This window comes from Cyprinus carpio, chromosome A15 (assembly GCF_018340385.1).
Source record: "Cyprinus carpio isolate SPL01 chromosome A15, ASM1834038v1, whole genome shotgun sequence".
NCBI lineage: Eukaryota > Metazoa > Chordata > Actinopteri > Cypriniformes > Cyprinidae > Cyprinus > Cyprinus carpio.
The window spans coordinates 12,129,750-12,143,390 of NC_056586.1; the positions used below are offsets into that span (position 1 = coordinate 12,129,750).

The following is a 13,641-nucleotide window of genomic DNA, read 5'->3' on the forward strand; positions in this document are numbered from 1 at the left end:
AAGGTTAGTAGACTTCATTACCAAGGAGACAGTGTAAGTAAAGAGACGTGAAGTTTGAAGAGAACAAACATAAGAAAAAATTATTCATAAACCTAATTTTTTAATGAGCATAATTTCCAGTCAAGCTGTATATACAAGTGTTACAATTATTTTTATTTAAAAAACGCAGAATGCTAGCTATGAAACAATTTTTAGAGAGACAAACGAGTCAAATTATTTCAGAAGTTTGACATTTTCACCACCATCTTTTCCTTCCAAAGAAGGTTATTAAACAAAATTCTAGTGATGGAAATTAAATTTCTTAGTCTCGACATACACAAAATGTGTAATTCTAAATGAGGAGTTAATTAAATAAAAACAGAACACTTGTTTTATTAAAAGAGGCCATAGTATAATAAATAAATGTTGTGCATTTTGTTTGAGCAGAATGAGGTAAATCCACCTAATTAAAGAATCATATATTGTCTTGAGGGAGCTATGTTTTCCCAGAATACTCTTCCACCCTTACAGCAACAATGTGGTGACTCTCACCGTGTGGCATTGGCATGAGTTTCATTCCCATCAACAACATGCGGCTCATCCTCCAATCTTAGTAATAGCCTATGTGGGGAATTTGAAAAATTGTTGTTTCAGACCTGTAGGAGGAAAACAAAAAGCAACAGGGAGGTTTTCTTCCAGACATGCATTTGATCCTCACTCATGCGCCTGAACAACAATACAACATATTAGAAATATCCAGCATTTTTCCCAGACTCAATCCCAACATGATCCCATGTCGTTCTAATGAAAAGCACCTGGACATAAAAGTGTCAAAATCTTGTTCCTTTTAATTCTTAAAATGGACTATTAAATTGATAGTTCACCCAAAAATGAAAATTCTGTCATCATTTACTCACACTCAGTTGGTGGTAGCATAAAAATAAAAAATACAATAGAAATCAATGGCTACCATCAACTGTATGGATACCAACATTCTTAAAATTATCTTCCTTTGTGTTCAGCAGAAGAAACTCTTGCAGGTTTGGAACAAGTGGAAGGTGAGTAAATGATGACAGGATTTTAATTTTTGGGTGAATGATCCATTTAAGTTTGAGATCACCTAAGGTTTACATGATTTAACAAGACATATTGTCTCAGGAAGGAGAGGTTGGTAAAGGGTTCTTGCTGAATGGAAACACATTCCAACCACCCATGTCATAAAAATAACTGTTGAAAAGAAAAACTATGCAAGAGACAGTAAAATTGCATAATAGCTTGGTAAACACTAGTATAATATATACTATGAGGAAATTTAGAAGAAATACAGAATATGATCTAATTTCACATTTCAAATCAGAGACAAACCACTGTTACCAATATTGAGGGAAGAAAAACTTTACTTGAAACTTTTTTCGTAAAGCATAAATAATGATTTTAAAAGATTGATTTCATTTTATACAAAAATAATACAATGTGGAAAGAATCACATTTTGTATAAATCCAGCATTAAACAGGAGAATAAACCAGCACTAAGGTCAACCGGCAGTGGGAACATAGTCAACAACATTAAAAACAAACATTGAAATGACCTTTTGATAAGTTTTCAAACTTTTATATGGGGACGTGTGCACTAGTTTCTTCAGTTTACCAAAATGATAATGTCAGTTTTGAAACTGCGGACATATATGCCAGCAAATGTGTAAAAAAAACAAAGCCAAGAGCCACAATAAAAGCTACTTCGCAATGTTTCCTGGTAGTTCAGAGTGGCGTGAGCAGGTAATACTGTTTAAAATGGCGAATGGACTCAGTTTCCCAACTTTTATGAAACTCCTGATAACCATTCTGTCGTCCATTTTGACCGTATCTCTCCACCATGACAATGACAGTTTGATTTTAAGTCAATATTTAGTTTAGTAAGTCATGATTCATGGCCGTTCCCGTCGATATCGCAAAGATGGTGACTGGCTATGCGGATGGAGTTATCTGTCTCTCTGATCTACCATATCTTAATCCAGTATTTCTTGGATGGGAGTCTGTCATACTCTGGACGTCCTGGCACAGAAAGATGACTCTTATCTATCTGACGACACTAATGCTAATAGTCAACACTGACATTAGCGTCTATTTTAAGGGAGATCAATAGGTTTAGGTTTTGTTGAATGTGCTTTAACATTTATCTCACAACAAAGTCGTCAAAAAAAGTTGCGACACATTGCATATTCCAATACGTCATACCTGTTCCATAGATTGTCACATCCTGAATCACAGTTTACATGTTTAGACAGAGAAAACAGCACACATGGACTATCGAATATTTACATCCTTCATACTAATGATATAATAATTGCTTGTTTTTACATTCAACTGTACAGAACATTGTCTAAGCATTCAGATCTCACGGAAGACGTCTTTGCATCAGTTACACATTACATAAACTCCATCAGATGCTTCTAACATTGGCTGATTGTCATTGTGTCCACACAGTTCGATTATAATGTCTTCACCAGGCACATATGGACACACACTGTCCTCTTAGTCCAGGAAATCAGGTCTCTCCATTCCTTTCTAATCTTTTTATCTGTAGCTTTGTCTTGTTTCCTTTTTGTTTGTTCTTCATGATCACCCATGTTCCTCAATATGGTTTGTCCATCACTGAGAAGTAAAATACTGTCACTAAAGTGTGTACCCTTGTTGATCGAACAGCCTAACAGTGTCCACTCTCGTCAGTCCTGTATCCCCTGGTTTATTGACTAACTCATCATCCAGCGTGCCGCTCGCACTTAATATGCGTTGCCATGGATACAGGCATGATGAGGGGGAATGGAGGTGGGGACGATGTGCTCCTGTTGCTAGGCATCGAGGAAGTCAGGTGTACGTGCTCACCAGGCCTGCAGTGGACACTGCAAAATAAATAAAGAAAGAGGAAACGGTCATATAAGCATTCAGTATGAGTGCGGAATTTCCTTATCAGCCACACCTGACCAAATATACACCTCATCCGTGTGCATTCTTTCCCATTGTAACCAAAGTTTTCATATTGTTTGGGTGTTTTTACTCTTTCTTTGGAGAGGGAGAGGCAGGTGACCCTGTCGTGACCCACTGGCCGACAAACAGCCTCACCTGATAAAGGTGCCAGCCAGCTGCTCAGACTACACTCATTAAATGCAGGTCTCTAAATGGAGGTGAGTTTTTGTTGTTGGGCTGGGAAAGCTCGGCAAACAGGAGGGTTATAAAGGCCGAGCGTGGTTTGTAATGTCCCCCTGAGCACCCACTGCACCGCCCAGTCCAAATACAGCAAGCTGATAAGAGTTTGAAATTGCTCTCCCAGTACTGGGGGCTTGAGGAACCACATACCTGAGATATCTAAATGCTTTCAATCAAACTAAAAAGTGTTTCCATTTACCTCACACAGGAGAAATATTTAGGATATTTACAAGTTATCCACAATTAGAGACAAGATCTTGATAAGTGGAGCATATGCTGGTAGGAAGTTCAAGCCGTCAGCATAGGTGCTGCCAGTGATGTGGCAGCATGGGAAATTGGGCATGTGAAAGCGGTGACTGCAACCGCATTTCAGGCTAGAGCGGTCAGAGATCAGGGGAAAAGGAAAGAGGTGTAATTACTGCATACACTCCCGTCCATGGCAGGGGAGCCGAAGGAGCAAGATGGCTCTGATTAACAGTGAAGATTATTTCCTGACCGCACTGCTAAACTGGACTCAAGTGTGACATTACATTGCGAGTGAGGAAAGCAAAAAAATGAAAAATAAATATAAAATATAAAAAAATTAATTATCAATTTTATTGAAAGAAAGTAAGAAAGAAAGAAAGAAATGACAGAGCGAAAGGCGGTTTGATCAATCATGGCATGCTCAGACTGGGATCACGGGTGACTGATTGGTCAAGCTGTTCAAAGGAAATAGGAATTCTGAGGAGTATCCACACATTGGCTCGCTTCACTGATTGAGATGTACAACAAACCCAGATAAACAAAAGACAGTGAAGCAGATTGGGTTTGTACACAGATTAAAACCACGTTGACTGAAAAACTCAATAAAAGTCATATTCAGCCCTCTCTAGAAATTTTACACTGATTACAGAAATGCTAGTGATTAAATGTAAAAATGTTTTCTGGACATTTTTTGGTATCACTTTTCATAAGTATTTTTGTATTCGCCTCTATTACTTTGCCCCAGTGACGGTCAAAAATACACCAGACAAGCAAAAAATTAAACAGATTAATAGAAAATGGCTTAAAAGGTTTGTGGGTCATATGATTAATATCTTTTGGAGCATTAATGAAGCTAAAAGTGATTACAGTTTACAATTCCATCCCACGTGGCTTTATTTCCCAATAAGAAGTTTGCAGAAGCCTCACTTTCCATTTGTAGGACACGCAGATTGACCTGAGCACTCACTGAATAAACCAATCAGCTCTGTTAGAGCAGATCCAAGAGACGTTAATGCATGTTGGTAAATGTTGTGGATGACTGACCTGTTTGCTGGAGGACATTGAGCTCAGCGTACTGAGGCTGTTGGCATCTGTCACCACCATGGTAGGGGGAAACCGAGACGAGTGAGAATACTGGGGCAGCTCCTGCTTGTGTGGGTACACTGTAAAGATAACAAACAGACGGTCACATCAACTGTCATTTGAAGGTCTTGAAAATGATTTGATCTTGACTAGATCAGTAGATTCTGGACAGCGGAAGTGGACTGACTGTGTGAGTGTGAGACAGAGGCCATGAAGGGCTGCTGGCTCATGTGGCTGGGTGACTGTTGCATGAGCTGCTGGTGAGGGCCATTGAACTGCTGCGAGAACTGCACCGGTTGCAATGCTGCTAGACTGCCTGCAACGCTGTTGATGACAGGTACCGTCTGTGCCTGTGATGTGTTTAAACCTGGATGCGAGAACAATGAGGTGTCAAATGGAGAATGCATGAAGAATCTGAAATGGAACAGGGTGGTTGGACACTCACTTTGTGCAATGGCCATGACTCCAGAAAGGGGCATTATGAGGTTGTGGGTCTGTTGGTGCACATGGTGGGATGCATGGATGTTGGTCAGGGTGCTGACTGGAGGAAGACCCCCGCCTGATACTGAGATCTGTGAAGAAAATGTTCAACAGAATGACTAGAATGCTTCTGTCACAACTGTTTCAACTGTACTCTTATCTTAAGAAGGTATCGGAGCCCTGACAGAGACACAGAGCTTTATTTGAATAAGCTGAGTAGAGAGGAGGCCATGCTCAGACAACCGTCTGACTGCTCAGATAAGCAGCTGTCATACTTCCTTTCTCCTATGCTAACTTCCACCCTCCCATTGACAGAAGCACACCCTAAACCATGATGAATTTGACCTGTAGTAAAACACCTCAGCCTTTCCAGAAAAATTAATGCATAGATAATTGTCCTGAAACAAAAAGCTTCATGAACATCTCACCCAACTCAAACATTAGTATTCAGATAACAACTTAACTGAGCACCGGTGTCACTCAACCGAAAGGGAACAAGCACAACTCCACCCTTCTCCTCGTCTGCAGGGCATTTAATCAATACAAACAGAGTGTTTCTTTGTCAGGTTTGTTGGCACAGCCATGGCCATGCCCCTTTCTCACTACCACTGGCTAACATTTGCTAAGTTTGGCCCTGCGGTGCGCTATGGGCCAAGGCCTACTGTCTGCTTCTCGGTTTAGCACTGGGAAGCACAATGCAGTGTTTGTAAGCTCACTTTGATTGAAGGTAATATTTATCAGGCCCTAATTTGTGTTTCTGTGTCAAGACCAGACATGGTGTTATCTTATCTGGGCTTAGAACTGCTCACCATCTTGGCGTCAGGTGACAGGAGGCTGTGGCTGGGGTCCAAAGCCCCCGGAGAGACCTGCTGTAACACTGATTGGCTGGTTGCCATGGTATTGCTACTATGGTGATTGATCGTTGTGGAGGAACTGACTTCACCAGGACCTTGTTGGCTGTACCGGACACCTGTTGAAGGAGAAAGCAAGAGAGCAAAAGGTCAGATTTAGACTCCAGACTGCTTTTTAAATTTGCCCCAGTCTGTATCTGTTAGCCGCAGACAAGTTAGGGTAGAGCAAACAAACTGGGGCCTCTGCACCTGGTCCTTGAATGGTCAAGGTCATACAAATGTGCACATGTCGGTGTCCGCAACTCTAAAAACTATGCCGCACTGACCTTCATAACTTTGTTGGAATAATATATGTCAGGGTCCAAACCTTCTCTTGGAGGGCCACCTTCCAGCAAAGAACTCGCACATTAAGGTCTTCTGGATTATTAGAAACTTCCAGGCAGGTGTGTTGGAGAAAGTGTGGTGGCCCTCCAGGAGCATGACTAGACACCCCTGATCTACATGAAATAAGGCTTTATGGGGGAATTATACTCTACTAAAACTTAATTCTCTGTTTTATCTTCTTTGGGTATTCTTAATCATTCTGGGACACAGGAATCCAGGCTATCTCCTATCAAATGGATACAGTATTTACCGACCCTAAGTGCCACAGATATGAACAAGGTAAACATTACTCAATTAATACTAATGTTAGATGCATTTTCCAGCCCAAAAGATCATCACTCCCACATTCAAATACCAGGGTGGCCAGCCAAGCAAGATGACGACACTAGCAGAACAGCAAAAATAAAAGAAAGGTCTTAGAACAAAGCAATTGATCCCTCTGTTGTGTTTCATTGTGCAGGAGTGCTATGGATATGAAAATTTTATACATTATTCAATTTTTAGTAATTTTAGTCTCTCTGCAGTGTCTTGTAAACACCAGCGCAGGACAATAAAGCACTCCATTGGGCCTACAACCTGCTCAGCACACAATAGGCTAGCAACCATAAACAGTCTTTACTTTACTGCCGCGCACCCACTAAAAGTGTCAGGAAAAGAGAAGGCTATTGTCTGAATCCATCAGGTATTCACTTGGACTGCAGGGATCTCCTCTCATACTCAGTCATTTAGGTCTGCGCTGTCTGGGCCATGCTGACCAGCAGGAGGGCTCAGTTTCTCAGGGAACCAGGAACCAAAATACAACCTCAGAGAATGCGACATAAAAGTTACATGGAATGGTATCATAAACTAAGTCTTAATTACACTATTCAGAAAAGCAACCAGCGACCAGTGCTGATTGCAATATCTAGACTACGTACAAGGTTACCGGCTAATGCGATATTCTCAAAATAGCTAAATATTGACTGATCAGTTGCCCTGGGGTGCATTTCCCAAAAGCATCATTAGCTAAACTATGGTCATAAGTTCTAGTAACAACAGAACTTGGAACCATAGTTGCTTTTGGGAAATGCACTCCTGAACAATATTTTGGTCTGTCACTTTTTATGAATCTGTTTTCTTTCATTTAACAATGCGCTTTGTAATCGCCTTTTGGTAGATAGATCAATGCATAAATGTAAAACTTGCTACCTCGGTTAACCTTGGTTAAAGGGCAGAGGGTGGTGGGAAATCCTAAAGGGGAGTGGTAGCAGTAGACTTCAACAGGTTTTAAAAGGTTCAGCTCTCCCTGGGACGCATGTAATATCAAAGCCCTGCTCTTCATCCCCAGGCAGTGCTCATTATAGCATTGTCACATATGAGAGGCCTCCTGGGTCTTAGCAGGACGTACGTGGCCTTTCAGCCTTTCTGTGGCCTTCAATTGACAAAGCAAGGACAGTTGAACTCTTCTGTCCTCTGCTTGTCCTTTGCTATTACATTATTACTTAAAGGCTAAATTTTCTGGTTTCCTTGGTCATGAGGTAACGGTCTCAAATGAAAGTTTCTTTACTAACAGTTTTAAAAATTAATAGCTACCGTTTTGGTCCTGATGACAACCACTCCAACATATTTAACCTAAATAGCATCAAAGATCATTCTGGAAGCAGTTTGCTTTCCCAACGGCACAACACAAACACAGGGAAGATCACAGCCAGCCCCCAAAAGCACATATCGGTTGACCTTCCAGCAGCAGCAAAATGGCCGGTCTGTTATCAACAGGCAAAACCAGAATCAATAAAAAAGTAGTCTTTCTCTGATCTGACCTAGTAACGACCTTTTTAACAAAACCTGGGCTTGCATAGTTTCCGAGAGGGGGGCTGAGAGCGGGAATCACTCAGTACCCTCCATACCTTGAGCAGAAGGGGCTCATCAGTCCTGTCTGGCCCGAAAAGAGCCAATAGTCCAGCGGACAGCTCCTGCTGTTCTGCTCAGAGCCTAGCCACTGCCTCTATACAGCCCATAAAGGTGAGAGGAGCTTCGAGGTGTCCTTCCCCCTGGCCCAGCACAGATAAATGAACCTCGGTTACAGTCACTACAGTCTTCTAATATGCCACAGACAATAGGATTCCCTGCCGGGAGAGGGTAAAGAGATCAGGGAAGAGGGGAGTCCCTTATCAAAGGCCTGGGAGATGTAGTAGCCAAGGATTTTAATTGTCAATTAAGCATGCATAATACAGGCCGTGCCCTGGCAACGTGATGAGAGGTCCTGCTGTGCCATTATTGTCAGGCCAGCTTCTGACACCAAAAAACAGCTGATGCTGCTGGCAGGGCACTGCTGGGACACCTTGTAAGTCCCTCAACTAAGAGCATGGAGGAGAAGACCGACCCCATCCCATTCCTCCCCCTTCCTACCCAAATTAACACACAACCTGAGGTCACTGACTGGTCAGGTGTGCAGAGGGAAACACCACACGCAAACAGACAAGCCACTCATTGCTGTGCCACAGGTCCAGAAACAAGCAACACACCCACGAAAAAGCACTCGGACACTTTGGTGCTCAAACATGAAAGAGCAACAATAGGTAATAAGCTGGTTGAGTCAAAGAGTGTGTTTCTTTTACTGCTGAAGTCTTGCCATATCAAACTAAGTCAATAAATCTTTCTGGGAATACAATTTGTTAGATAACAGAGGAGTGGGACCTGCAGTAAACCGCAGTGAATCTACAGGTATAACTAGGCTTCAAGAGTGAGTTGAGCCACATGACCCGAGGATGACCCACAGTCCTGTCCAAGGGTGGCTGCTCTTTGTGTCTCATTCTTGCCTGCTGACTTCAGTAAAGCTGAGATTGCAGGTACAATGCAGATTGTTCTTGGTGTGTGTTTCAAAGCTGGGAATAACAATGCCATTTGCTCAGCTCACTCTGTCAGTCTCATTGATCACTGCCCTGCTCTCTGCTTTCCCTCTGATCTCACCAACTATGTCATCTCTCCTTCAACTGCTGGAATGATGATGATGAAGTTTGTGCTAATTATAATTGCCAGACTAAACCACCAAAAAGGCCAATAATCAATGATTGTATTTTCAGACCCTAAACCACATTCACAGGCTAACAGAAATATCAAATAATATACATGAGATTACAATTAATGTTTCAGTACCTTGCATCTTACTTGGTGGGGAGCTGCTGGTTTGTGGATGATGCGGGGAGCTGTGTGTAAGAAGGGAGTTCAGATTGTGCGTTGGCCCGCTATAGGCATCCATAGCCAATTTTTGCCTAAAGGCCTCTTCCTTCCTCCTGTTGGCAAACCAGTTGTAGACTCGCACCTCTGTGACCAAGTTGGAGCCAAGCCCATGAGCTTTGGATGGCGATACTCCTCTCTGGAGGCATTCAGCTCTAAATATAGTCAAGAGAAACATATTAGCATAACTGGGATGAAAGTGAGGAAGTAGTTTTGACATTTACAGCAAGTCCATCTGTACCGGTTGCACTCCTCCACCAGTGCCTCCCTCTCTTCTTTGCTGGGGTTCTTCTGTCGTTCGTAAGCCTGATAAAGGATTTGTTGGGATGCAGGCCCCCATTTGAAGCGGTTGCGTCTCATCTTCTTGCAAGCAGGTTCAATGCCAGCATCATCCCCTGACTGCACCATAACCTGCCCGGACTGACTGAACTCAGAGAAAAAAAGTAGCACCTGATCCTGGTTGGCTTTGTCTGACATGTTGCTGCCAGAGCCTTGCGAGGCCTGGTTGAATTCTGAAACATAAAAGAAAGGGATTTTGGTGTTGCTTGCGGAATTTTCATATAAACATGCAGGGTGTGATGTTACACCAAACAACCATGGATGATGACCTTTGGCCCTTGCTCATAATTCTATATGGCTGTCTTCTTTATATGTCATTGTGCATTTATGATATCATAAAATAAAAATGGCCAATCTTCTAAACATATATATATATATATATATATATATATATATATATATATATATATATATATATATATATATATGTGTGTGTGTGTGTGTGTGTGTGTGTGTGTGTGTGTAGTAGGTAGTATAGTAGGCATATCTCTAGAAATCTCTGTCTGCAATGCGCAGATCTGCATCTATCTAAAATTAAATCATTTTGAAGAAATAAAAAGATTGGAAATCATTTTTTGTTGAGAAATAAGTTTTCATTTTTGTATAATGCTCATAAATCATATATCAAAGGAATAACTTACTTTTTTGGTGCTTGATACTATTCAATTGCATGCAACTGAACCAACAAGTTTTATATTATTTAAATTGTAAAACAGAAAACTGTCACGTGCTGCAAGAAACACAAATATGAACTTACGTCGCAAGATTTCCCGCTGTTTCCTGACGTACCAGGTGTAGAGCGCCGCGCGTTTCTGCGTTTTCATAGGCGTGCCTTTATTCAGGTGCTGCGACAAGTGCGACTGATTGAGGCCTGTCACATCCACCACCTCGCGCTGAGGGATATTGTGCTGCTGCATGTAGCCTTTGATCATGCGGGCCGCGCGCCACGGGTCCTCTCTGAAAAGACCGGAAACATAAAACATAACATCAACTACAACACTATAATTTTATATGATCTTATTAGTAGTATAGGTCAGCTTTTAATTGTTGGTTTCGCTTAGGCTATTTCACATTTATGATAGTCTATTTATAATCTGTTTAACATGTTAAGTTCTGTAAATTCGGTCAGTTGTTCGCAGCGCTAATAAACAATCGTTAATCAGTGTATTCAAAAGGTTGTAAATAATTCCAAAGGTTAAAGACTTCATTGCGTGCGTGCGCGCAACCACTGTGATTTAATTACAAAAGGACAAGTTAAAGACAAGTGAAGGACTTCACGGCAGCTGTATATTGTTCAAAGAGAACATTATAAAGCCATTTCAAAACAAAATACCCGATCCTAAAGTGTAGTCTAACATGGTTTAAAACATTTCTTTAGAGAGGAGAAAATACGCATCAGTCGAAATTTGTTCAAAACTAAACTAGAACGAAAAGGTTGGTTTAAATTAGAGAAACCAAACGAATTTCATATGACTTTTAAAAGTCTTACGCTTTTATCTAGGCTAAAGCTCCATAAAAATGTAAATACTGCTATTAGCTTCAAAATAACAATAATTTTTACTCATCAGTACAAAGCTACTGGATGCTACATAGCCCACATTTATCTAGTGCATGCGAAATTAATAATAATAAAAAGAAAATAGGCTATATAGAAAGAAAGAAAGAAAGAAAGAAAGAAAGAAAGAAAGAAAGAAAGAAAGAAAGAAAGTTACACGGAAACATCTGAGTGCGTGTGGTTAAGACTGCTGTAAATTAAACAAAAAATAATTATCCATTAGGCTACTAATTATAAAAATGTAAAGCTGTGTAATGTTTATTATTAGCTAAGTAATAAAAAAAGCGAAAGAAAAGCGAGCAAGTGATCTAGCCTATTAAGGTACGGCTGTATTAAGGTGCATTAAAACAAACTTAGGTCTTACCATTTTTTAGGTTACACGTCTGCCCCTGAAATCTGTCCAGACGGTTTGATTTGGAGACTGACAAAACCTGTCTGTGAGCGAACTTGGTTTATAACTTTCAACAATGAATAACTAGATCTCCATTCACGCTAATCGTTCGTCTCTGTGTGTCTTTCAGTTGATGATTTATAGGATAAAATTAATAACTCAACTCCACGTGCTTTAGTTTTGATTTTCATTGTTATTTCGTGACGTTAATGCTGCTGTAAAGATTATAGAAATATGCGGAATTATAAAAATAGTAATATAAAAATACAGTTATAGGCTACTTTCATTTAGCTATAGTCGGTGTGATATTTTTTACAACTAGGCCTATTGTTTTTAAATAAACTATTTTAATAATTAGGCTATAGTGACAAAAAATAGTAATAATGATAGTACAGAAATGATCATGAATAATTTCACGTGGCCTAAAATAAATTCTCTATTCTACGAACAACTTCCAAAGACACTGAAACCAGACCACAGTGCGCGTGTTTTTATTTTCTTTCGAGAGGGCAGAGGTGGTTAATAATAAATAGATCTTCTTTAGCTGATATATCTCTAAGCTAAAGAAATAACTCACGTAGATAATTAGTAACCAGAATGTGAAAAGAGGAAACACTGGCGCGTGCTTTTAAATTTGTAAACACCGGTAGATTTAGGCTATCTTTTCAGAAAAAATCATCACTGAATTTTGTTTCCGTGATTTCAGGCGGTTAAAATGTTTTCTTAATAGTATTATCATACCTTTGATTCTTTCCATTTAACCTGTCACAATTATGTCTGTCATTTATACTAAACGTTAAGGGTTTTCAAAACTTCAATCAGTAGCCTAATTAAATTAAAAATGATATTTTCGATGGCAGCATTTAAACTGTTCTGTTTTAATGGATTGATTTTTTTACAGTACAGCGTGAATTAGTTTTTATATTAGCACATTTTTGGTGAATGTAGACTTTTCATGAAGATATATATATATATTTTTTTTTTGTGCATATAAAATTAATAAGCGTTGTGTGTTTAATCCTAAAGACAAAAGTAGCTGCCTGTCAAACGTCACAGTAACAGTCGGCCTTTAACTCCATTACAGTAACCTAAATGTCAGTTCAGCTGTTTTTTTCCACTTTTATCTCTTTAATTTGTACTAGCTATAGTAGCCTAAAGAAAGCGATAATAGCAGAAGCAGAAACTTACGCCAAAATTCGCTCGATCTCTGCCCTCTGCTCCGCTGCCTCCTCTGTGTTCTGAGACTGCAGCTCTTTCAGGATCGGCGGTGTATCGAAATCATCCCCGTCCTCTGAGCCCTCGTCCCCTGATAACTTCCCTTTACCGTGTCCGTTGGTCAACGTGTGAAACACCGGCTTTGAGTCCGTATCACTGAGCTTGGACCCGGAGGGGGACATCTGCAGACTGTCCAGTTTAACTCCAAAAGCGCTCGGGCTCGGGTCCAGGTCCTCCAACGCTTGCAGAAGCACATCTTTAGTAACGCCAGAGTCCAACAAGGCGCTCAGAAGCTCCTGTTGCAAAGATGTCAATTTTGAAACCATTTTTGCAAACATCTAAATGTTTAGTACGCAAGGGGCTATAAAGAGGAAAATACGCTATGTGAAACTTCCCCTCCTCACGCCTCCAGTGAGCTCCTCCGAAAACACCTGCTCTGAGAAGTTAGGCCACTTCCCTGTCGGACTGAACGATATAACTTGCCATGATGCTTCCAGAGGGCAGGCGATATAAAATATGGTAATGAGTGGGCGGCTGCTTGGGGCCTTTATGCAAATGAGCTGTCCCGGGCCATGTTGACTGACGCGCAGGTACAGCGTGTTTACACACTGCCTGTTATCAGCACAACTCTGGAGAACTTTGCACTCTGTCGACTTTGGTTATTGCGCGTCGTCATAATTATAATAATAACAATAGCT

General features: G+C 40.6%; 1 protein-coding gene across 5 annotated transcripts; it reads right to left on the bottom strand.

Moving 5' to 3' along the window:
* Nucleotides 1-1,358: 1,358 nt before the first annotated feature.
* On the bottom strand, nt 1,359-13,427 carry LOC109103750 (hepatocyte nuclear factor 1-beta-A). 5 transcript variants are annotated; one of them, XM_042771038.1, is made up of 9 exons: nt 12,917-13,426; nt 10,540-10,739; nt 9,685-9,955; nt 9,375-9,598; nt 5,802-5,962; nt 4,958-5,084; nt 4,700-4,879; nt 4,474-4,592; nt 1,359-2,879 (listed from the first exon to the last, which is right to left on the bottom strand). In XM_042771038.1, the coding sequence occupies exons 1-9, from the start codon at nt 13,279-13,281 to the stop codon at nt 2,859-2,861; spliced, it is 1,668 nt and encodes a 555-aa protein (XP_042626972.1). In that variant the 5' UTR covers nt 13,282-13,426; the 3' UTR covers nt 1,359-2,858. The 5 variants fall into 5 exon arrangements, with proteins under 5 accessions (XP_042626972.1, XP_042626971.1, XP_042626970.1 ...); XM_042771037.1 differs by having other exon boundaries at nt 9,363-9,598; nt 12,917-13,425; XM_042771036.1 differs by having other exon boundaries at nt 4,700-5,084; nt 12,917-13,427.
* Between the last annotated feature and the right edge of the window lie 214 nt (nt 13,428-13,641).